Source organism: Rhincodon typus, chromosome 17 (genome assembly GCF_021869965.1).
Source record: "Rhincodon typus isolate 14 chromosome 17, sRhiTyp1.1, whole genome shotgun sequence".
Classification (NCBI taxonomy): domain Eukaryota; kingdom Metazoa; phylum Chordata; class Chondrichthyes; order Orectolobiformes; family Rhincodontidae; genus Rhincodon; species Rhincodon typus.
Genome location: NC_063348.1, coordinates 49205832 through 49228528, shown reverse-complemented (window position 1 = coordinate 49228528; position 22697 = coordinate 49205832). Strand labels below are relative to the sequence as shown.

The window sequence follows — 22697 nt, the reverse complement described above, 5'->3', positions numbered from 1 at the left end:
TCAACACCACCCAGGACAAGGCAACTCGCATGATTGGCTGTCCATTCACCACCTTCAACATTCATTCCCTCCACCACTAATGCTAGTGGGAGCAGTTTGTGCACCAATGAACTCATGTGCAGCAACTCATGCAGACTCTTTCAACAGCACTGGCCTAGCCCATAACCTCTACGATTCAGAACGATAATGGGAGCAGACACATGGGATCATGACCAATGTTCCATCTAATTATTTTTTCCTGCTGTATGGATCTATAAGGTTTTTGCAATATGTCCATACACCTATTGGTGTGTGAGGACCTCCAAGCAGCAGCTGCACAGCTTAGAGGGACCAATGAACAAGTTCCCCTCCGAGCTTGATGCTTGGTCAGTCAAGTAGTCCACCTGGTATAAACATTGAAGGAGAGTTTCTGGAATATGTTGAGTGCTGCACATACCGCAGCAGCCACCTCTCTCAAAAGTCACCATTGTTGAGGAGAAGCAACAGCAGATCAGCTCAGTCATCAACAAACTACAACAGTGTGTGTTTAACAACAAAAACCTCCACAAGTCAATAAAAATTATAGTGTCCAGAGCAGTTGCAATTCCCTGTATCATAATGAGACCTAGTCTGTAAATGAATGACACATAAGAACACTAGAGAAATTCCACCAGCATATGCTTCCACTGGATTCTCCCACTAGCAATTGCTAGTGTCCTTCCTGAAGATCTGCAACATTGCACAAAAACCATGTTGAACTGAATACTGAAAATCTCTCCCTAATGGCAGACGGTACAACCACCTTCTCAAGGGCAACTAGGGACAGGCAATAAATGTTGGCCCAGCTAGCAACACTCACACCCCATGAATGAAAAAAACTGCATCCAAAAGTCTAAAAAATGTCTTCCTAATAGGTCCTGGTTTCTCAACTGGCCAGGGTTCAAGGGTGCAACCATGAAAAAGCTACAAAGACAAAGCACAGCAACCTTGACATTAATGAGTGGGAGAAACTAGCTACTAATACAGCCTAGGTCACTGAAATTATTTTTAAAAGGAGGTAGATAGATTTTGAAACAGAGAAGTAGAGGGTTATGAGAAGCATGGAATGAAAAAGAGTACATGAGGCCTTAGGCAGATCAGACCTGATCTTACAGAATAGCAGGACAGGCTTGATGGGCTGAATGGTCTATTTCTCCTATTTCTTGTGTTCTTCTAGTCTAATCATTCAAAATGGCAACAACTTATCCATCAAGTTGGATAACAGTGAGTCCGAATGCCTCAGTGATGAAAGAGAAAAAAAGGAAGTAAATCCCACATTTGGATCCTATTACTTCATGTTCCATACATAAAGATTCGTAGGTCAAGAAATGTCCAGTTTAATCGCAAGGACTCATGGCAGCCCTGAGAGGACAGTATGCTCAAATCATGACTATGAATAAAACAAGACAGTCAGAATCCCTCAATTCCATTTTCCTCTTGGTCCTGATGTTTTTATTTCTACTCCACCCTTCTGTTTGTGTCCCAGCAGTGATAATTGCTTTAGATATTTACCAATTACCACTTTCAATAACACACTGACTGACTCCTTTCTGTCTCTGTTAATTTGTAAACAGCAATTGGCTTCTGAAGCATGTTATATATTTCCTTTCTGTAATCAATTCCAACATCTACTTCCCACCCTATCTACCCTGTTGCAGTGGATAAAATAAATAGAATTCTTTTTCTTTATATATGATTATATACTTTAAAATTTGTAGACTGTTGGCAGTTTACTGTGCACAGAAGGAAATATAAACTGTCCGAACAGATTAACTGCATTTAAAAATGCTCATCCAAATTAACTCTAAGTAAATCAATGGAAATGAAGCAGAATCACGTCATTTCACAGGTCATAGTGCTGGCTAACACTTTAAGTAATTCAGCAAGTTCTGGCAACATCCGAGAAGTCACACCAGACTTGAAAAGTTAACTGTCTTTCTCTCTGACATTGATGCTACCAGACTTGCTGAGTTTCTCCGACATCCACAGTATTTTGGTTTTATACATTCTGTAACTGGGCATGTTTAAATTTTGAGGAAATTCTTTTATCTGTGCCGGGGACAATCTGTACTTCAGATTGCAGCAGGTGGCACAAGACTACCATTATCTACTTGGTGACATTCAGTTTGTAAAGGCAGTTCTCTGCCATTCCAACATAGGTGTGTGGGCATCTGTGAACATAGCTTCAATGTAATGATAGGTTACGGTATTGGCAATATTAATGAATTTACACAGGTACAGCAAATGAAGAGGAAGGCAAATGAAATAGTAGTATTTTTTGCACGTGGGTATGGAACACAAAAGTAGGATTGTTTTACTGCAGTTGCACAGGGCCTGTGTGAGACTGCATCTAAAGCAGCGTGTACAGTTTCTATCTCTATTTTATAAAAGATGTAATTGCATTAGAAGCAGTTCAAAGAAGGCTCACTCAACTCAATCTTGGGATGAAGAACCCATTTTATGAAGAATGTTTGAAAAAACTGACCCAATACTCACTGGAGTATGAAGGGCGATTGCATTGACATTTCTAAGAGGGAATTGATAGGATCCATGCTGGGAAGATATTTCTTCTTGTGAAGGAGACTAGAGCCAATGGATACAATTTAAAGAATTAGGTCTCCTTGCGATCGAGATACAGACGGTTGCTAGTCTGCAAAATTCTCTTCCCCAGAAAGCAGTGGAGTTTGGGTTATTGAATTTATTCAAGGCAGAATTAGATATATTTTGGTAGACAGAGGAGTCAGAGACTTTGAAGGGGTCAGACAGGATAACGAACTTGAGACCACAAGCAGAATCAGCTACTGATTGGAACAGCAGCCATGAAGACCTGACTGGCCTACACCTTATACTAAGTTCTATGTTCCTATGTAAAGACACGTCATGTAAGCAGACAGTACATTTCCTGTCTTTCATCCTTTCTTCCTGCCCTCCAAAAACATCAAGCAGATAAGAAGAAAATTTTCCATTGCGATCAAAAATGTGTTTTAGTTTAAGGAGCCACTTCTTGAACCTGAGATTTATGTCTAATTTTATACTGTCTTTGCTTCTAAATCATCCATTTTCTCCTGATTTGCATTTTTCCTCCTCACCTCTTTCATCGTATATGTCTTTCTCAATTACTAATAATAAAGTCAATTTTAATTGGGTGGCATGTTGGCTTTTCACGAATATTAGGCAGCAAAAAAAATTTTTTCATTGCAAAAATCTTTTCATTGAGAACAACTAGCTCCGCATCTACACATGCACATTCATTGGTAACCACAGCTCTTTTATCTTTGAATCTGAACTTATCATAAGTTTCTAAATTGATTTGAAAATGATCTACAATTGTCATTTTCTTTATAGAACAAGCCCAGATTCTTCAACCTACTGTCATCTTAGATTCCTGAGACCATAAAAAGTAAGTATTAGGAGTATTCAAGAAGTACAGTAAAATCAACCTTAGCCAAATGCATGTACAATCTAACTTGTTTAAACAATATTGTCAAGTTAAGTTAGTTCTTTAAACCCAAATTTAATAGAGTAGTAAAGCAAGGCCAGCTAGTGAGCATTTTGAAACAACATTAGGATAGATTTTCATCTTCACTTGAAGATCAGTTGGATGGGAGGGATGGACTACATGACCCTTAAGGAACCCCTTGATTTTACTTCAGATATTTTCTATGGAGACAATCATTTGGTTATCTTAGCATTGTAAGATGTTCCCCAACAGATTGTCCTTTCTCCACAGCACTCGGATAAAAGTTACGGCTGAGATGAAAATACACCCCATTTCTTTACAAAACAAAGTAACATTGCCAAGGAAGTCAAATAGTAATGATGAATAAAGAAATTATTTATTAATGTAACCTGTACACTGTATATGTAACTGAACACGGTTTCTTAAAATAATTATAATTCTGTGCTGAAAATAATTCAAAAGGAGCCTGAGAGAAAAACAAAAGAGAGCAGTACAAAACAGCATGCACAACTTGTTAGGTTTCCATGCTTTAACAGGCAATTATCCTGTTATTAAAAACAATGAAAACAGGTTTTAAAAACACCATGAGCTTTATTTGTTTTGTTATGGAAGCATGGGCATTTTGCAAACTAAAAAAGGTTGAACTAAAATGTATTCAAAATATTTTATGTGCTGTTGCATTAAAATAATCTGAAACTTCTAAAGTTTTGTTGTCATTAAGTATGATCAATGGTCTTTAGGTTACAGTGGGTCATAATCGAAACAGAAAAGGTGTACATTCTTACTGCAAGAATCAACGTTTATCTTGCTGTATGTAGAAAACATTCAATAGTAGTTTACACGTCATTGTGTGTACTTGTATGAAATTTGACGGCAGAATTAATCTCACGAGCGTTCAATGCAAAGACATTGGAAAAAATTAAAATCTTCTACTCAACAGCACTGTACCAAGTCAGCATTCTCCTTCGGTAATATTTCTTTAGATCTGTTAAATAAGTGCACATTTTAATAAATACATTGCCTCAGAAAATAGTGGCCTTTCCCGATTTGCAAAATGCCACAATGCATTATGCCAGCCCATGTCAAATGGAAGAAAGTTACTAGGATTGTGGCCTGCCGTGACACACTCATGCTGACATGTACCTGAGGTGACGGTTGAAGTAGAAGTCAGAAAATGAAAGGTGAAAGACTATCAGATGGACCAGAAAGCTGCAGTGGAGGAAAAAGATTCCCAAAACAACACATCAGTGATTCTGAATCTTCTACTTAGTATTGTTAAATAATTTAATGCTTTCTATTATACAGAATTTTATTTTAGATAACTATGTATTTATGTATATGTATTATATTTATAAATCTGGACAATTCCTTCATACAAACAATTCAGTACTGTAGGATGAGTAAACCTGTCCCAAACCATTACCTCGGTAGAATCCCCAAGTCAGAAAATCTGAACTTATTGAGGATTTCCATGCAACAGTGGGCACAGACCACAAGGCTTGGCCTTCTTGTCTTGAACATAATGGCCATGAAAGGTAATGGAGAATGAGAGAGATTACTTGAGATTTGCTGCTACTATGAGCTCTGTGTAACTAACACTTTCTTTCAGAACGAACCTTATAACAAAGTATCCCAGACACATCCAAGATCAGAGCATTGGCACCACCTGGATTAGGTCATCATTCTCTGATCAGCATCCTCAACATACACTGCTATCCCAATGCCAAACGTGATATGGATTACTCCATGGTGTGTGCCAGTGTCAGGATGTAATCCTTTCATTCAAAGCAGAAATACTGTCCTCATCAGCCACACTAACAGTTCCTCTTCAGTCATTCCCACATAGTTTGGAAGCAAAACAGAACATACCCTAAGACACTATATACAATATCGCACTCCCAACATAAGTAAACAAAAACACTGACAGGTTTGAGGTTTACATTATAATGATGGAAACTCTGAAGGCAAGCAGTCCACTCATTACAAGAGATCTGTTAGTGAAAACTCTGAAAGTATTAAGTGCAACTGAAGGTAAAGTTCAATAGAATGGTAGGTGGACCAATAGCTTCAGGTTGTAACTCTTTCAGAATAGCCATATGTCCTTCAATTCAAGGAATAATGGGTGCATATATGAAGAGATCAAAAAAGGCAACAAGTCAATCAGCAAAGAAAACAGTTTTAACGAAAATAATGGTAGGGGAGGTCATCACCAACTACAATGATCAGTTGAGAGAGATGTGGGCGAACACTGTCACCAGTAAATTCTAGATATCATACAAAACCTTCCTGCCATGGTAGAGCTGGGAATTGAACCCAAAGTGAAGGAGCTTAGTAAAGCATTGATTTGCTTTCCTTGACTTGCTGAAGGTTGTTGATAGCTCCATATAACTGGGCCCCACAATCACCAATCTGTCACTGAATGCTAAAATCAACACACACATTATTAAAGCTGCAACTATCATACCTTAGCTAAGAAGAGTGTGCAACAACAGAAACCTGGCTGAGAACACCAAATTGTGACCCTGCCAAGCCTGCCTCCTCAGTGTGAGAAAGGCCTGCTTAATATTTATTGGGCAGGAGAAGATCGAAGAGCTTCAAACCTCACTGTTTCAATCTATCCTTGGCATTTCTTAGCAGGACAAGGTCATCAATTCAAAGTTATTGTAATGTATTAATTCAATCAGTATACACTCTGTGCTGCCTCAGTCACATTCATTTGACGGAAGCCACCCATATATCCAGACGCCTTCAGTACTCTGCGCTGGGCACTTGATCACCATCTCTTGGGCATGCATACCTCTGCTACAAGGACACCTCCAAGTGGGATATGAAGATGGTGCACATTGACACTGATAAGTCAGAGACGGTCACTATTGGTTGTGACCTCTGGAGGATGACTGTTTGGAATGGTGTTGAAAGAGGCCAGGAAAAATGAAAAGCTCAGCTGGCTGAGAAGAGCGCCCAGAAAAAGCGGAAGCCAGTGGCTTGTTCATCTTCTCAGCTCCCTGTCTTCCTCTGCAGCAAATACAGCAGAGACTGCCATGTCAGATTGGGGCCCCCGACTCACACCAGGCAATGCTGAACACAGAGCTGACCACCATATCGGATAGAAGGCTGCAAGTAGTACCCTTATCCATCATGACCACTGTTCTTACATTCTGGCTTCTTATTTAAACCTGGAGTACCTAAAAAAACTCATGACATCCCTCATTCACAGCTTTCTGGGAAAGAGAATGCAGTGTGGTTAGATCAATGTCACAGGAAAGATGCTGTACAACAAGCCCCTTATCCTTTGCAATGTCCATGACACATTTGCCACAAAATTAAGCAGAGAGGTATTTGCTTTGCAAGCCATCAAATTTGGAAGAGAGGAACCACTGAGATAGGGATACTGCAGGACACATTAATCAGATGTCTGAATTAAGCATTTAAAGATTAATATGCAGCCACTGATTACAGTTAAGCATAATACTGTACCCATGAATCAATGGCAAAAAAGATACCAAAGTGACTAATGGCATGTCCTTACACTTGAAAATAAAAATAAAACAAGTTTAGTATTTGTCACAATTACTTCTGTAATCAAAGGTTGAGGAGATGATTTCCTGACCGTTGCCTCCAAGAGATACCCATTTCTAAGGCACAACAGCAAGAAATGGGACAGAGCCCTATTATGCCAGATGTTTACCACCATAATGACATCCTGGGGCAAGTATTTGAAAGAATGGGCTGCAGCACACTGTACTAATGAAAATGAGATGGCTAGGTCACAAGGTAAGTTCTTTCTTTCTGAGACAGAATTTCAGAAATGGGGGTTTCTGTTTCTCCCATCTGAAGCAGTAACCAAGGCTGATGGTCAGAAATGGAGCTGTAGTGGTACATGCAGCTGCCCCAAGTTCCACCATCCCTTTTGCAAGTGATAGGTCAAGTACTTCACCCCTGTCCTATGTCACATGGTCAAAATAGGAAGTAGTATGTCCATTTTTGGCCTACTCCCTTTCTTTGTCAATGTTTGCTTCCTTGTTGTCAATTATCTTATTTGTTCATTTCCTTTTCTCCACTTTCTGCCTATGTCCTGTTTCTTTGGGTTTGTTCTCATCTAATCACAAGCCAAAGAGTCAATTTTAACAAGAGGTTATGCTAATTTATTGCCAACAGAGTTGCAAATACTTTTTGTTACTTATCTTAATGTTTAGTTTCTCATTTGTTAGACTCTTTAGAACAAGAATGTCATCTGGGCTTACAATACTCTCTCCTCTGTAAGGAGCCTTCTACCACAAATAACGAGCAATGCGATCATAGATGCTCAGTCTGTGAGCCCCAGAGGCCCAGTGGATCAAATCATTAATATATTAGATTGAAGTATTCCAAATCTGTGCAAGAAACACACGCACATTAACTATTAGGAATTTACGATAAATGTTAGTATTTTGGAAGTATGTCAAATGCCATTTTCCATTTCAATTTTGTTCCTATCACATAAATGAAAAAAGTCCTGGTCATTAATTAAACAGGCAGGGGAGGTGATGGTCTAGTGGTATTATTTATCCAGAAACTCTGTTCATGTCACCATGGCAGATAGTGGAATTTGAATTCATTAATAATCTGAAATTAAAAATCTACTGATGACCATGATCAATTGTTGGAAAAATCCACCTGATTCACCGACGTCCTTCAGGGAAGGGAATCTGCATCCTCACCTGGTCTGGCCTACATGTGACTCCAGACCCAGAGCAATGTGGTAGACTCTCACTGCCCTCTGAAATGGCCCAGCAAGCCACTCAGTTCAAAGGCCACTAAGGACAAACAGTAATGCTGCCCAGCCACCAAAGCCCATGTGAATAAAAAAAATTCCAATGAAAATTCCTGCTGAAGAATATAAAATGGCCAGGTCAGTCTGCACTCAGGTAGGAGGTGGAGGACAGGGGATGTGTAGTGAAGGGTGAATGGATGGCCATGGAAGGGGGAAATAGATAAAAAGTAAAAGTATGGATGGGAATGTAAAGGGCTTGGAAACAAATGGGAGAGGCAAGGTAGAGAAGGTTAAGTATTTGCTTTCTGTTGGGTGAGGTAGCTGACAATTTAGGGAACAGAAACTGCAGAGTATGGGAGCAGAGAATGAGTGTCAGACTTAACTGAGGTTAGGAAAATAGGACCCAGCATAAATAGGAAAGGGAAGAACCAGAGAGGGGTGGGTGGGTGGGGAAATGAAAGGTGACAGTGCTGATCTGAGATTACTTAAGCAGCTATGAGTTTCAGCAACAATGGCAGAGTAAAAGACCTTCAGCTTGAACTGGGTTGGGAGCAGGCATGGAGTAAAGCTGAATTCATGGGGAAATGTTCCAGAATAATCTGTGAAGGCAGAAGGAAAGAAGGCATCTCTGAAGCAGTCTTCAGCAGGGCTAGGAGCTTGTGGTTAGATCTGCAAAGACTAATTTATCAGCTGGGTCTCTGAAACACATTGTCAAATATCAGGTTGTTTTTTCTTTCTCTTTTATATGTAAAAACAATGAATTATGATGTATTAGAGAGTTTACAATTCAGAATTTTCAACTGTTAAAGTTTAAAAAAGATTTACCAGGGACGTTTATTCTTGACCCAGCTGGAAATTAGCCACTAATATTGTGCCATCAGTATTTGCAATGTCGCTCCCAGCAGTTTATACACTGGTTTCTTTAGAATTCAGGAGAAGGTTGTACATACTTATTTCTTAAGTTTAAAACCAATCTAACTACTTGTTTCAGTGTTATCGGCTTTTAAGAGGGAAGGGGGTGATTGTCAGGTTTTTGGAGGCTGTATTAGCTGTTTGGAAACTGTTTCTAAGAGGTTGCTAAGTTTTACTTCAAGTTAGTATGTATAAAAGCATCACAGGAGCACCAATCTGCATTGCAAATCAGGGGTGGTTATAGAATCCCAAAGGGAAATGTGTATTTTAAAGGGAACAAATGTTGCTATGTTACAGCTTAAAATACATCAATTATGTTTGGTATGATGGATGTAATGCACTTGTAACTGTAACTTTATGATGAATACAATGCAACAGTTTGTCCCATCTTCTATTTGTATCAGATTTAACTGTTACATGTGGGACAGGAATTTTTGAATGGTGGGATTTCCTGCCTTACTATTACCATCCAAACAGGCAGCAAGGAATACATCCCCACCAATCAGGACAGCCCAGCAGCTATTAAATACTCCGAGGAACATTAACTGGCTAGAGGTGGGACTTTCTTCCCCCTCTCAACCTGCAGTCCCAGCAGTCACCGACATGGGGAGCACAAGCAGGACGCAGGTGCTAACTTCCAGATCCAGAACTCGGTAAATGCAGGGGTCTCAGAGCAGGTAGGGAGGTGAGGCGTGAGAGGTTGTGGAATGAGGAGTCTTGATGGAGAAGTGGGGCCAGAGGGAGTACCTATGGGTGGCAGACCTTGAACAAGATACCTGATGTAGACAGGGGCTTTTGAGGGACAATCTGCCAGGACTTCCAGCTGCCTCAAATGCCATCTTCAAGAGTCAACTTTGGCCACTTAAGGGTTACAATTAGAGCAGCCAGGCTATTCCAGCCCCCTATCTGACAAGCCTCAAGTTTTGAACATTTTGTTGCAGCAAGGTCAGTACAGGACATTGGAGGTTAGGCCATTTTTGGAATACTGCGTGCAATTCTGGTCACCCTGCTGCAGAAACAATGTTGTGAAACTTGAAAAGGTTCAGAAAAGATTTATAAGGGTGTTGCCAGGGTTGAAGTGTTTTAAGCTACAGGGAGAGGCTGAATAGACTGGGGCTATTTTCTCTGGAGCGTCGAAGGCTGTGGGGTGACCTTATAGAGGTTTATAAAACAATGAGGGGCATCATGAGTGAACGAAAAGGTCTTTGTTCCAGACTGGGGGAGTCTAAAACGAGAGGGCATAGTTTTAAGGTGAGAGGGGAAAGGATTTAAAAGGAGCCTAAGGGACAACTTTTTCATTCTGAGGGTGGTGCGTGTATGGAATGAGCTGCCAGAGGAAGTGGTGGAGGCTGATATAATTACAACATTTAAAGGGCATCTGGATGGGTACATGAATAGGAAAGGTTTACAGGTATATGGGTCAAATGCTGGCAAATGGGACTAGATTTATTTAGGATATCTGGTCGACATGGACAAATTGGACCAAAGGGTCGGTTTCCGTGCTGTACATCTCTATGATTCTATACATTATTTCCATGAGAAATGTCAGGCAGATACACCTCTTAAAATGTTCTACCATCACATGGTCTTTATGGCTGTCGATTCATTCTCAAATCATTCCAAATATATTGGATGGCTCATCCTGTCTTTTTTACCTTGTCCAAGGATGTGTCAGGGCTCTTTCCTCCCTCATTCGCTGTTCCAGTTTCAAATCAACGTCAACGTTCACTCATTATTTATCTACTTATATTGCAAATTTATTCAATACTCTTCAATGTCCTTCAGGTCAAACAACCTAATTTTGTTTGCAATTACAATCTATACTCTTTAACAGAACAATGAAATCTTGGTCTTACAAATCTTCAAAGAAAATTGCTGTCAACAAGCTATCATTACCCTCAGTTCGCAGACTCCCAACACCTCCTCTCCAGCATGGAGGTGCAATCTCTTTACACATCCATTCCCCATTAGGATGATTTCAGGGCTCTCTGTTTCTTCCTGGCAAAAAGGCCTGAATTGTCCCCAACCATCAACATCCTCCACTGCCTGATCGAGCTTGTCCTCACTCTGAATAACCTCCCTATGAACTCCTCTCACATTCTTCAGATCAAAGGTTGGTGACAGGTACCTGCATGGGCCCAGTTATGCCTGTCTCTTTGTGGGGTATGTGGAACATTCCCTGTTCCAGTCCTACTCTGGCCCCCACCCACAACTCTTTTTCAGGTGCATCGATAATATCATTGTGCTGCTTCCCTCTCTCACTGGAATTGGGAAAGTTAATCAATTTTGCTTCCAATTTTCACCCGCTCTCAGCTTCAACTTGTCCATTTGACTCCTCCCTTCCATTCCTTTATATCTGTTTCCATTTCTGGGGATAGGCTGATCACCAATATCCACTACAAACCAACCGACTCCTACAGCTACCTGGCAATACATCTTCACTCCATGCTTCCTGTGAAAACTCTATTCCATTCTCTCAGTTTCTTTGTCTCTGTCACATCTATTCCAATGATGCCAACTTCCACAAGGGTGCTCCAAAATGTCCACCTTCTTCCTCAACTGAGGATTCCCCACCACCGTGGTTGATAGGCCCGCAGGTGTGTCCGACCATCTTGCACTCCAGCCCTCACCCCTTGTCTTCCCTCCCACAACAGCAATAGGCTCCCCTTGGTATTCACTCACCATCCCACCAGCATCCACACCCAGAGGATCATAAACCACCATTTCTGCCACCTCCAGAGGGATGCCATCACCAGACACATATTCCCCACCCTTGTCAACCTTCCATAGGGACCCTTTCCTCCAGGACATCTTGGGCCACTCCTCGGCTCCAAACACTTCCCCACAGTCCCATGGCACCTTTCCATGCAATTACAGATAGTGTAACATCTGGCCAAGTACTAACTCCCTCCTCACTATCCAAGGCCCTAGAATCAATTTACCTGCACTTCACTCAATCTAGTCGACTGTGTTCACTGCTCACAATGTGGTCTCCTCTACACTGGGGAGATGAAGTGTAGACTGGGCGATTGCTTCGCACAACACCCACATTCTGTCCGCAAAAATGACGTTGAGCTTCCAGTTGCCTGCCACATCAACACACCAACCTGTTCTCTGGTCAACATCTGTGTCTCAGGCTTGCTGCAGTGCTCCAGCAAAACTCAGTGCAAACTTGAAGGACAACACCTCATTTTCTGCTTGGGAATTCTGCAGCCTTCTTGATACAATATCGAGTTCAATAATTTTACACACACCAGGAAATCTCATCATATGGGCTGCTGCCACTAACAACCCATTGTTAGCCACTAACAATCCCCATGAGCAGCTGTTCATTCTGCCACACTGACTATTATCTATTCCTTTGTCTGTCCAACTGAGCTCCATCTCCACCTATCCTTTACCTTTCCTCCCTCTGTCAAACCCATCTTCAGCTTATATACCAACCTTTTCCTCACTACAGTCCATTCCAAGGAAGGGTCACTGGACCCAAAACATTAACTCTGCTTTCTCTCCACAGATGCTGCCAGACCTGCTGAGTTTGAGTAATGTCTGTTTTTGTTTTGGATTTCCAGCATCTGCAGTTCTTTGTTTTTGATGGTTATCATCTACCTTTTAACTTTGATCATTCCAACTATAATGACCTTCAGTTTTAACTTCTTTGCTTCCCTAGTGCCTCAATCAATCTGAAAATTCTTCCATTACAAGCCAATAACAGGCAGAAAGAATAGGAAAGACTCTGGTTGGCTATCAAATGGAAAGAGATTGGACCTTGCCCATCACTGTCCATGGGTCCAGGTACAATGTTCCTGTCAAAATGCCTGTCACCACAGCAGCTTGGGTTTCCTGAGGCAAAACTCTAAACACTTCTCATCAACACCTCCTCATTTACTTTCCTTTGTTTCCCTTTGAAACTCTGGCATCCTGAGCAGTACATTGGCTATTGACTTTGCACTCTTTTTTTGAAATGAGGATTCTGAAAATTGGAAATCCTAACTGCACTTTACTTCTTCCTTTCCTTTTTGATATGACTGAATGGCTTTTTTCAACCAACAAATCACCTTTGAATCTACTATGCTCTATCAATAAAGTATCCATGTTTTCAATTAATTAATTTGTGTGCAAAGCCTGTTAAGGGCAACGCAATAACACCAAAAGTGAAGGAGAGGGAATGGATTAAATCAAACTGGATTTGGAAGGGGAGGTAAAGCACTCGACCCTGCAGTGTCCACTTATCCCTAAAAGCATCAAGAGCATTAGTGACTTTACCTCTTTTTTATATCGGAGCTGATTATATATCGCTGGTTTCTGAATAGTTTCAATTTTCACTTCCTGTGTAGATGTACGGTATGACGGGTTGCTGTAGGTTAGGTTGCTCACAACTGGATCATTAAACTTTGATTTTTTATGCCTGAGAAACAGAAAGTGAAAGTTATTTGTTTGCAGAAAGAGATTTCATCCAGAAATTTGAAATTATCCAGCTGCAGCAATCTGATATTAAACTTGGATAAAAGAAGGATTTTCACAGTGGTTTGGATATTTTACATAGCCACTTAGTATGAGCACTACAGATGCAACCCAAAATGCAACATTCTGCTCATGGCTTCCAAGAAGAAAGCATAAGAGAGAGTTTCTATTTTGACATTCCAGCCATATACTGGAAGAACAGACTGGAACATTGTGTATCCCAGCTAGCGATCACCAGGTTATTTTAATGAACAGAAGATCATTGAAGCATATGCACAATTTCACTCTGTGCTCTGTGGGCAGACTGCAGCACCTCCTGGCTTCAAAAAAAACCCAACATATTTCAGGAGCTGCCTGCCACAAATGTCAGAGGCACGTGCTCCTTCATTTTTAAACCTAACAATTTACAACATGGTCATACGACTGGCATTAGATTTTCACTAACACTTCTGTTCTAAGGACATCACAGATTTAAAACACATACTGGGATGGGAACATTGCAGTTCGTACTGAGGGAATGGATATTAATTTGCTTTTAATTCAAAATTTAAACAGAAGATCTCACTCCACTTCTCACTATTCAAAAATAGAATCTCACTGATGTCTCAGCGGACTATGTCAGCTTGGAACATTACACTCCATTTAAAATAAGTTATTTGATCATCTATAGCTGAAATCACTCTAACTTTAAGTCAATTAAGTTATGTTGTTGCAATCATCATTTTGCTGTTCCACTCAGTGTCATTGTCCATTGTCTGCTCTTCACGTTTCGGAAAATGTCAGCTCTGCCTTTAAAACCCCAGTTCTAGGCTTGTACTGTTAGTGATGTTCTGATCCCACTCTCCACTAAGAACTAATCTGGAACTCTTGAAAATGTTGCTCAATGGAATATGATGCCCTCTGTTCTCTGAATGTAGCATTAGCGATTACTGCAGCTACACCATGAAAGAGTTGGGCTACCATCACGCATTCCAAGGGTCATATTTGTCAAAAAGAGCTGTTTGTAAATTATATTATTGGCCTCCCAACAGAAGTATTAATTTTACGTATGTGTAACTAGCACCAGGTTCTGTCAAACTCTAATTCTTAACATTAGACATGATAAAAGTGTGTAATTAGGTTTAACAGGATTTATATATTTTGTTTATAAATGCTTTCACGAGTCATTTGTTTCAGTGTTGAGACTTTACATACTTTTACACTCTAACATCCACAGCCTTGTTTCCACCACTGGTCCGTGGTGCTGATACAAAGCTTGAGAACTGCCCTCAATCAAATCATGATCATGCCAGTTTTCAATGCATGCAAAACCAGTCATCACTGCTTATTTCTCAGAGGTAAGCAAATAATAACACTCACTCCTTCCCTTCCATGTATGTAACACTGTATGTTACTTTTGTTTAAATTTTGCTGCAGGTTTACAGCTTATATGATCTTCTCTGAACAAGGGTCTTTTAATGTAGTGCACTGCAGTAACTGAAACAATTGCATGCCTCATGTGAATACAAATATCCCTTCAAAGCAGAGTATGTTAACACATTAATCAATCAGAGAAGGGCATTTCAATTAGATCATATTTACCTAATACACAGACTACACCATCACTAAAAGTCTACATTGGGTCAGGAAGGTGGCTCACCATTGGTAATTTCAGAATGGACAGAATGTCCAGTCTTTCCAATACGGACTGCACTTCTTGGTCTACACCAATTAATCTATATACCCACTAAACCATAAGGTGGTGAAACGGGTGACCTGCGGTTTTGTTTTTGACAACCTACATTGTGCACTGCTTACAAATGTGTCCAAAATTGCAGGAGATTTAGGACGTTTCAAAGAAGAAGAAACAAATACATTACCTGTATATAATGACTGCAACTATGAGAATCAGGATTGCCAGTATTGACAAGACCGCTCCAACAATGTAACTTATGTGCAGTCCTTCACCTGCAGTTGGTCAAAATGAAATGAACATGATGCTATAGTTTAAGTGGAATGGTTATTGTTGCAGAATAATTTGTGAAAACAAAATCAGAGATGTCAAAATAGTTTCCAGTTGCATTATAAAGGTTCAACGCGGATTAATCTAGAGGTAACAGAGTAATCTCGGAACCATAGTTAATTTGTTTCTTCTTGACTAACGTTCACTCATGGATAGAAACAGTAACAATGTTCATATTGTAAATAATTACAGAAATTCAGCTGGGTATCACCAAGACATTTTGTGATTGCAAAGATGTTGGGTTAGGAGGTGAATTGCCTTTTTATAAAGGTAATCTAGCTGCACTGTAGGTTTCTGCATCAGTAGAATGCTACTCATTAGTTAAACCTGGGCTTGTGCCCATAATTGACCACATAGATTGTTTCTGACTGTCAGAAAAGGCATCAAGGAAACAGGGAGGTAAGTTTGTTTTGTACAGCGACAAAAAGACTGGAAGAGAGATTTGGAGTTCCTCTTAGGCACGTTTAGAAAGTCTTTGGCAAAACACATGGGTTCAAGTTCCTACTCTTCCCACAGCCATCAGGAGTAGTCATAGCAAATATAAATCTCACTGCTACCCGTTCCCCTAAAAAAGTACAGAGAGGATAATCTTACAGCAAAAAAAATTCTCAGAATTTTAATTTGATTATTCCCGAATTTCCCCACCCATATCACAATTGATCTCTACGTTTTCAGTGGAATCAATAATATAAAGCACTAAAATCAGATTGCACTTCATCCTTCTAAACTCCATCAATCTTATACAGCCTCAGCAGTCTCTTTGTGCTTTAGATTTCTGAAGCCTTTCCCATTTAGAAAATAGTCTACACCTCTATTCTTCCTGCCAAAGTGCATAACCTCACACTTTCCCACATTGTATTCCACCTGATACTTCTTTGACCACTCTCCAAGCCTGTTCAAGTCCTCTGCAGCCTCCCTGGTTCCTCAACACTACCTGTCCCTCCATTTATCTTTGTGTCATCTGCAAACTTAGCAACAATGCCTTCAGTCCCTTCATGAAGATCTTCGATGAATTACATTAATAGTTGTGGTCCCAATACTGACTCCTGCGGAATGCAATAAGTCACTGGCTGCCATCCTGAAAAAGACCCCTTTATCCCTACTCTCTGCCTTCTGCCATTCAGGCAATCCTCTATCCATACCAGTACCTTGCCCCCACACGTGGGCTCTTATCTTATTTAGCAGCCTCCTGTGCGGCACCTTGTCAAAGGCCTTCTGAAAATCCAAATAGATCACATCCACTGTCTCTCCTTCGTCAAACTTGCTCCTTACCTCCTCAAAGAATTCTAACATATTTGTCAGGCATAACCTGCTGTCTCAGCCCTATTTACCATGCACTTCCAAGTACTCCACAATCTCATCTGTAACAGTGGACTCTAAAATATTACCAAAGATCAGGCTAAGTGGCCTGTAGCTTTCTGTTTTCTGCCTCCCTCCATTCTTAAACAGGGTATTACATTAGCCATTTTCCAGTCCTCTGGGACGCTCCCTGACTCCAGTGGTTCCTGAAGGATCACCACCAATCCTCCTGCAATCTCCTCAGCTACCTGCTTCAGAACTCTGTATTGTTATGAGTGAGATACATTGTCATGAATAAGATATATTGAATCAGATTATGGTTTTAATCTAAACTCAATCAATGCTGTGAAATTACGTTCTTTGTCTCTGGCAAATTCACTCACTCATTCTCCAGTGGTAAGGTACTCCACCTAGTGGTCTGGTTGAGAAAAGAACTAAATGCTAAACAACTAGGTTTTTAATATATAAAAAAAAGTACCTTTAATCTCACTTTAAAGGCATTCAGACAGGTCACTGGGTAGGATTAGCAGCATCCTGCTCACTCAATAAGGAGATGGATGGGCAGAGGGATTAGATGGCATTTTAAGTTGTTTCAAAACCCACCAACCAGAGATAAAACGGTTTAAAGCTAATGAAATAGTGCCAAATGAAAGACAGAAATTATGGTCATAATCTTCTAGTTTCAGAGGTGTTGAGCCAATATGGAGGAGGACAACTTCATAAGGCGGCAGTGGGACATCCCTTTGCACCTCGCCCAAATTCAGTTTGGTTAATGACCATTTAAGGGCTCAATCCGGCCTTGACTGTGGTATCTGTGCTATAGACAAGATGAGGAAGACTCAGCCCAATCAACCGGTAATCAAGTTCATGAAGGGTTTCAGGGTGTTTCACAATGTAAAATAGTGCTTTATAAATGCTAATTGTTATCCATCAACATCAGTAGGCCCACGATCTTGGACCTCTCTATCCGAAGGCTTTGGGGAAGTACTTTCACCACATGGACTGTAGCAGTTCAAGATTCCTCATCAACATGCTTTGCAAAAGCAAATAAGGACAGGCAATAAGCAATGGCCAGCCTAGAAGTGTCCGTATCCCCAGAACAGAATTCTAAAAAATGGGAAATAATCACTGTTTATCAGAAAAGATCTTTTCAGCCTCATGTCAGATTGCAGAAAACATACCACTTATCGCAGGCAACACTTCGTTTACACTCTCCTCGCAGAGACCTTGACTTGTATCTTTCTGAGAACAGCTAGAGACAAAGACATTCTATTCAGCAATTGACATGAAACATGCTGTAAAACTCAATACTTCGATTGGCACCAGTCTTGCACCATTAACAGTTTAGGATGAGGATTATGGTTCCATAAAGTGATTGATCACACATTCAAATCATTCATCTATGATAGTTACATAATCTTTTAGAATATTAAAATAACATTGAAATATCTGCAATGATCTAACACATGTCATGCAACTTCCATAATACAATAATAACATAACGGAATTTCATTCTCTTCACTATTTGTTGAACTGAGCTTACCAAAGAGGGTTATACAGCTAGCAAACAGCCTATTTATATTCGGAGATAGCAGGAACTGCAGAAGCTGGAGAATCTGAGATAACAAGGTGTAGAGCTGGATGAACACAGCAGGCCAAGCAGCATCAGAGGAGCAGGAAGGCTGACGTTTTGGGCCTAGACCCTTCTTCAGAAATGGGGGAGGGGAAGGGGGTTCTGAAATAAATAGGGAGGGGGGGAGGCGGATAGAAGATGGATAGAGAAGAAGATAGGTGGAGAGGAGACAGACAGGTCAAAGAGGCAGGGATGCAGCCAATAAAGGTGAGTGTAGGTGGGGAGTTAGGGAGGAGATAGGTCAGTCCAGGAAGGAGAGAGAGGTATTAGAGATGGTCCAGGTGAACTTAAGGTTGGGGTGAAAGGTGTTGGTGAAGTGGATGAACTGTTCGAGCTCCTCGTGGGAGCACGAAGTGGCGCCGATACAGTTATCAATGTAACGGAGGAAGAGGTGGGGTTTAGGGCCAGTGTAGGTACGGAAGAGGGATTGTTCCACGTAACCTACAAAGAGGCAGGCATAGCTTGGGCCCATGTGGGTACCCATGGCCGCCCCCTTTGTCTGTAGGAAGTGGGAGGAATTGAAAAAGAAGTTGTTGAGGGTGAGGACGAGTTCGGCTAAGCGGATGAGGGTATCAGTGGAGGGGGACTGGTCGGGCCTGCGGGACAGGAAGAAGCGGAGGGCCTTTAGGTCATCTGTACCTCATCTTTACCATGGACGTCCAGTCCCTATACACCTGCTTCCCCATACAGATGGCCTAAAGGCCCTCCGCTTCTTTTCCCCTACACCTCCCCCCTCACCCCCATCTCAGGCCCCAAGAAGACTTTGCACATCAAGCAGATGTTCACCTGCATACGTGGTATACTGCATCCGCTGTTCCTGTTGTGGCCTCCTCTACACTGGGGAGACCAAGCGGAGGCTTGGGGGCTGCTTTGCAGAACACCTACGCTCGGTTCGCACTAAACAACTGCACCTCCCAGTCGCAAACCATTTCAACTCCCCCTCCCATTCCTCAGACGACATGTCCATCCTGGGCCTCCTGCAGTGCTGCAACGATGCCACCCGAAGGTTACAGGAACAGCAACTCATATTCCGCTTGGGAACCCTGCAGCCCAATGGTATCAATGTGGACTTCACAAGCTTCAAAATCTCCCCTCCCCCACCGCATCCCAAAACCAGCTCAGCTCGTCCTTCCTCCCACCTATCCGCTCCTCCCACCTCAAGCCCCACCCCCATCTCCTACCTACTAACCTCATCCCGCCCCCTTGACCTGTCCGTCCTCCCTGGACTGACCTATCTCCTCCCTACCTCCCCACCTACACTCACCTTTACTGGCTCCATCCCCGCCTCTTTGACCTGTCTGTCCCCTCTCCACCTATCTTCTCCTCTATCCATCTATCCGCCTCCCCCTCTCTCCCTATTTATTTCAGAACCCCCTTCCCCTCCCCCATTGCTGAAGAAGGGTCTAGGCCCGAAACGTCAGCCTTTCTGCTCCTCTGATGCTGCTTGGCCTGCTGTGTTCATCCAGCTCTACACCTTATTATCTCATAGCCTATTTTCTTGCTCAAATTTGACCCTTGCCTGCAATTACCAGCAGGTTATCACACTGCTTTAGATGTCACAGCAGACCTTCAGTTCCTTCACATACTAGTTCAGCAACTGTGAGCTGGAACCTATTATGATGTGGAGGTGCCGATGTTGGACTGGGGTGGACATAGTCAGAAGTCACACAACACCAGGTTCTAGTCCAACAGGTTTATTTGAACTCATAAGCTTTTAGAGCACTGCTCCTTCATCACTTGAAAAGGAGCAGTGCTTCGAAAGCTTGTGAGTTCAAATAAACTTGTTGGGCTATAATCTGATGTTGTGTGACTTCTGACCATGTGAATTGTACATTCAACTGAAATCAGCTTGAAACAGGAAAAGAATGATCATCAATCATATTGGTCTGTTTTTCTGTCAGGTATAGCTTTATCACGTGAGCCAGCGGGAGAGTATGCAATGTACTGCAGGCAAATTTGGAAGATCTAATTACAATTTAACGTCTCTTTAGAAATGTCTTGGACTCCTGGTACCAAAGATAATTGTTAAAATCACAACGGTCAATATTTTCATTTTAAATCACAGAGATGGAAATAGCATCTGTGATACCTGCGGCTCTTGGATAATTTATAAGATCCCACTCTCCTTGAGGGCAAAGCAGGTCTTCTTTTTAAATATACTTCTAAAAATTTTTACGTTGCCAATGAGAACATATCTGCAACAGCAATGCACGACAAACACTCTTAACACTTATAGCTACTGCATTAGCTCAGTGTCACTAATATTCACAGCAGTAACATTATTTCAGTTTTTTGGTGTGGCACAAATCTGCTTACTGAGTCCAGGATTCAGTTTGGATTTATGGTGTTTTTAACAATTTTGCTGAATTACTTTTCTCAAGAAGGGAAGAAGAACTTGCACTGCTGCCAGGAGGCATTCTGAGTCTTTCTGGTGCTTGCAAAAGCCAGTATCCGTGATCTAAAAGAACACTTTCTGGGTATATATAAATTATAGCATATATTTCATCTCTTAGCATACTCCCTTCTTACTGCCAAACACCACTCTTATCTGACAGTGAATAAGATCCTGGTTTGTGATCAATATTGGTTGTCATAATATGAAATCCACAGACTTTAACAATGTGTCTCAAACATTCGAGAGAGAGTCCATTCACTGCTTAGCTTCCAGCACCATAGGTGCAAACCTTTTTTATTCTTTTGATCTCTATTGTAGAGGTTTCCCAGAATTGCTGTGACAATTGCACTGACAGGATCACAGTAGTACAACTGGAGTGAAATTCTGCAATGCTATACTTCAGCTAAATCGCAAACATAAACCAACAAAGTACTCCATTTTTAATTTCCAAATGAAATTTGAGGAGATTTATTTCAACATATTGCCATTTCATACTGGGCAACTCTCTATTATTTGCAATCTACCATTTTTTCCTTAGGCTAGAAGACTACAAACAGTGACAGTACTATGACTTTAAGAAGTGTATTTTGTCCTTTATTTTGAAGAGAGGTTTTAAGACAGAGATGTGGAGGCATCTTTTTGATCCAATAAAGTAAACAGCTTGTGACGCCTTGGATTTTTTTTAAGTTCGAATGGGTGTAGTCAAGCTCCCCCAGAGCCAAGCTTTTTAGTTTGAGTTTTTCAATAGCAGTTCCTGGGTCTTGAAGCTGGACTTGGAAGCTGCAGTGCATCTCTCCCTGCTACTATCTCTCTATCTCTCCCTGCTACTATCTCTCTATCTCTCCCTGCTACTATCTCTGAGTTTTCCATCCTGGGCTGGAGAAGTGCACGTGAGACAATATATTTTATTGAATTTGCCTTTGCTAAGGATGTGTTTCTGGGATGTTATTATATTGGAACAGCGACTGTTTAATAGTTAAACAATCTATTATTCTGTTAAGTTTTCCCATACAGCTAAGTTATTCCAATTCTTCTTTTTGTTGCATTTTAACTATAGTGTACGAAAAAAGGGTGTTTTGCTTCAAATTTGGTAGTTTGACCAATCAAATTGCATCTGGAATGCAACGCCTGGCACTTGCCTTTAAAGTAAGAAAAAATTAGGGTATAGGCGATCTTCTTTATATATTTTGAGGGGATTTTGTCTGGCCCAAAACAAAGCTCCCTTTGCAGTAATCATGAGTGAATTACATTTATGTATTGCTCAACTGTCAAATGGAAAGCAAGACTGCTTGATATTTCTGCAGTAATCTAGTTTGTAATAAATGCCCCGAGTGAAGGCAACGTGAGCAGACCCATGATGATCAGCGGGCGGCCTTTATAAATTGCCTCCAGGTTAACTTGAATAAAATCAAAGGCTCCCTGGATCAAGCTGAAGGTGTTACATATCAAAGGCTACAATCTGCAGACTTACTTCTCATTTATGTTCTCAACAGGATCTGTGGGCTTTGCAGGGAAAAAGTCAATGTTCCTGCGTGGGCCTCCAGCATCAGCTTTCTCACTGGAGTGGGTGGTTTCTGGAAACGGAGGCACATATCCAGGAACTGCAAAGAATTATATTTATCAATCACATTAAAATTATGTTTAAATAGCAAAACATTACCTTCACCCACAGGAGCATCCATGCAGTTTGTAAATAATGCTCAGCATCTTTCGTTCCAAATAATTAACTCCTGATCTGAACCAATCTATCTTAATGTGGTG

At 41.1% G+C, this 22697-nt stretch overlaps 1 protein-coding gene across 3 annotated transcripts in view; it reads right to left on the bottom strand.

Moving 5' to 3' along the window:
* The window catches only part of lrp4 (low density lipoprotein receptor-related protein 4), a 359208-nt gene that overhangs the window by 12006 nt on the left and 324505 nt on the right, over positions 1-22697 (bottom strand). For all 3 annotated transcript variants that reach the window (XM_048607192.1, XM_048607193.1, XM_048607194.1), the window contains 4 exons: positions 22408-22537; positions 18090-18160; positions 15467-15554; positions 13410-13551 (listed from right to left, as the gene is read on the bottom strand). In XM_048607192.1, coding sequence (XP_048463149.1) covers positions 13410-13551; positions 15467-15554; positions 18090-18160; positions 22408-22537 — 431 coding nt within the window. The remainder of the gene's footprint in view (positions 1-13409; positions 13552-15466; positions 15555-18089; positions 18161-22407; positions 22538-22697) is intronic.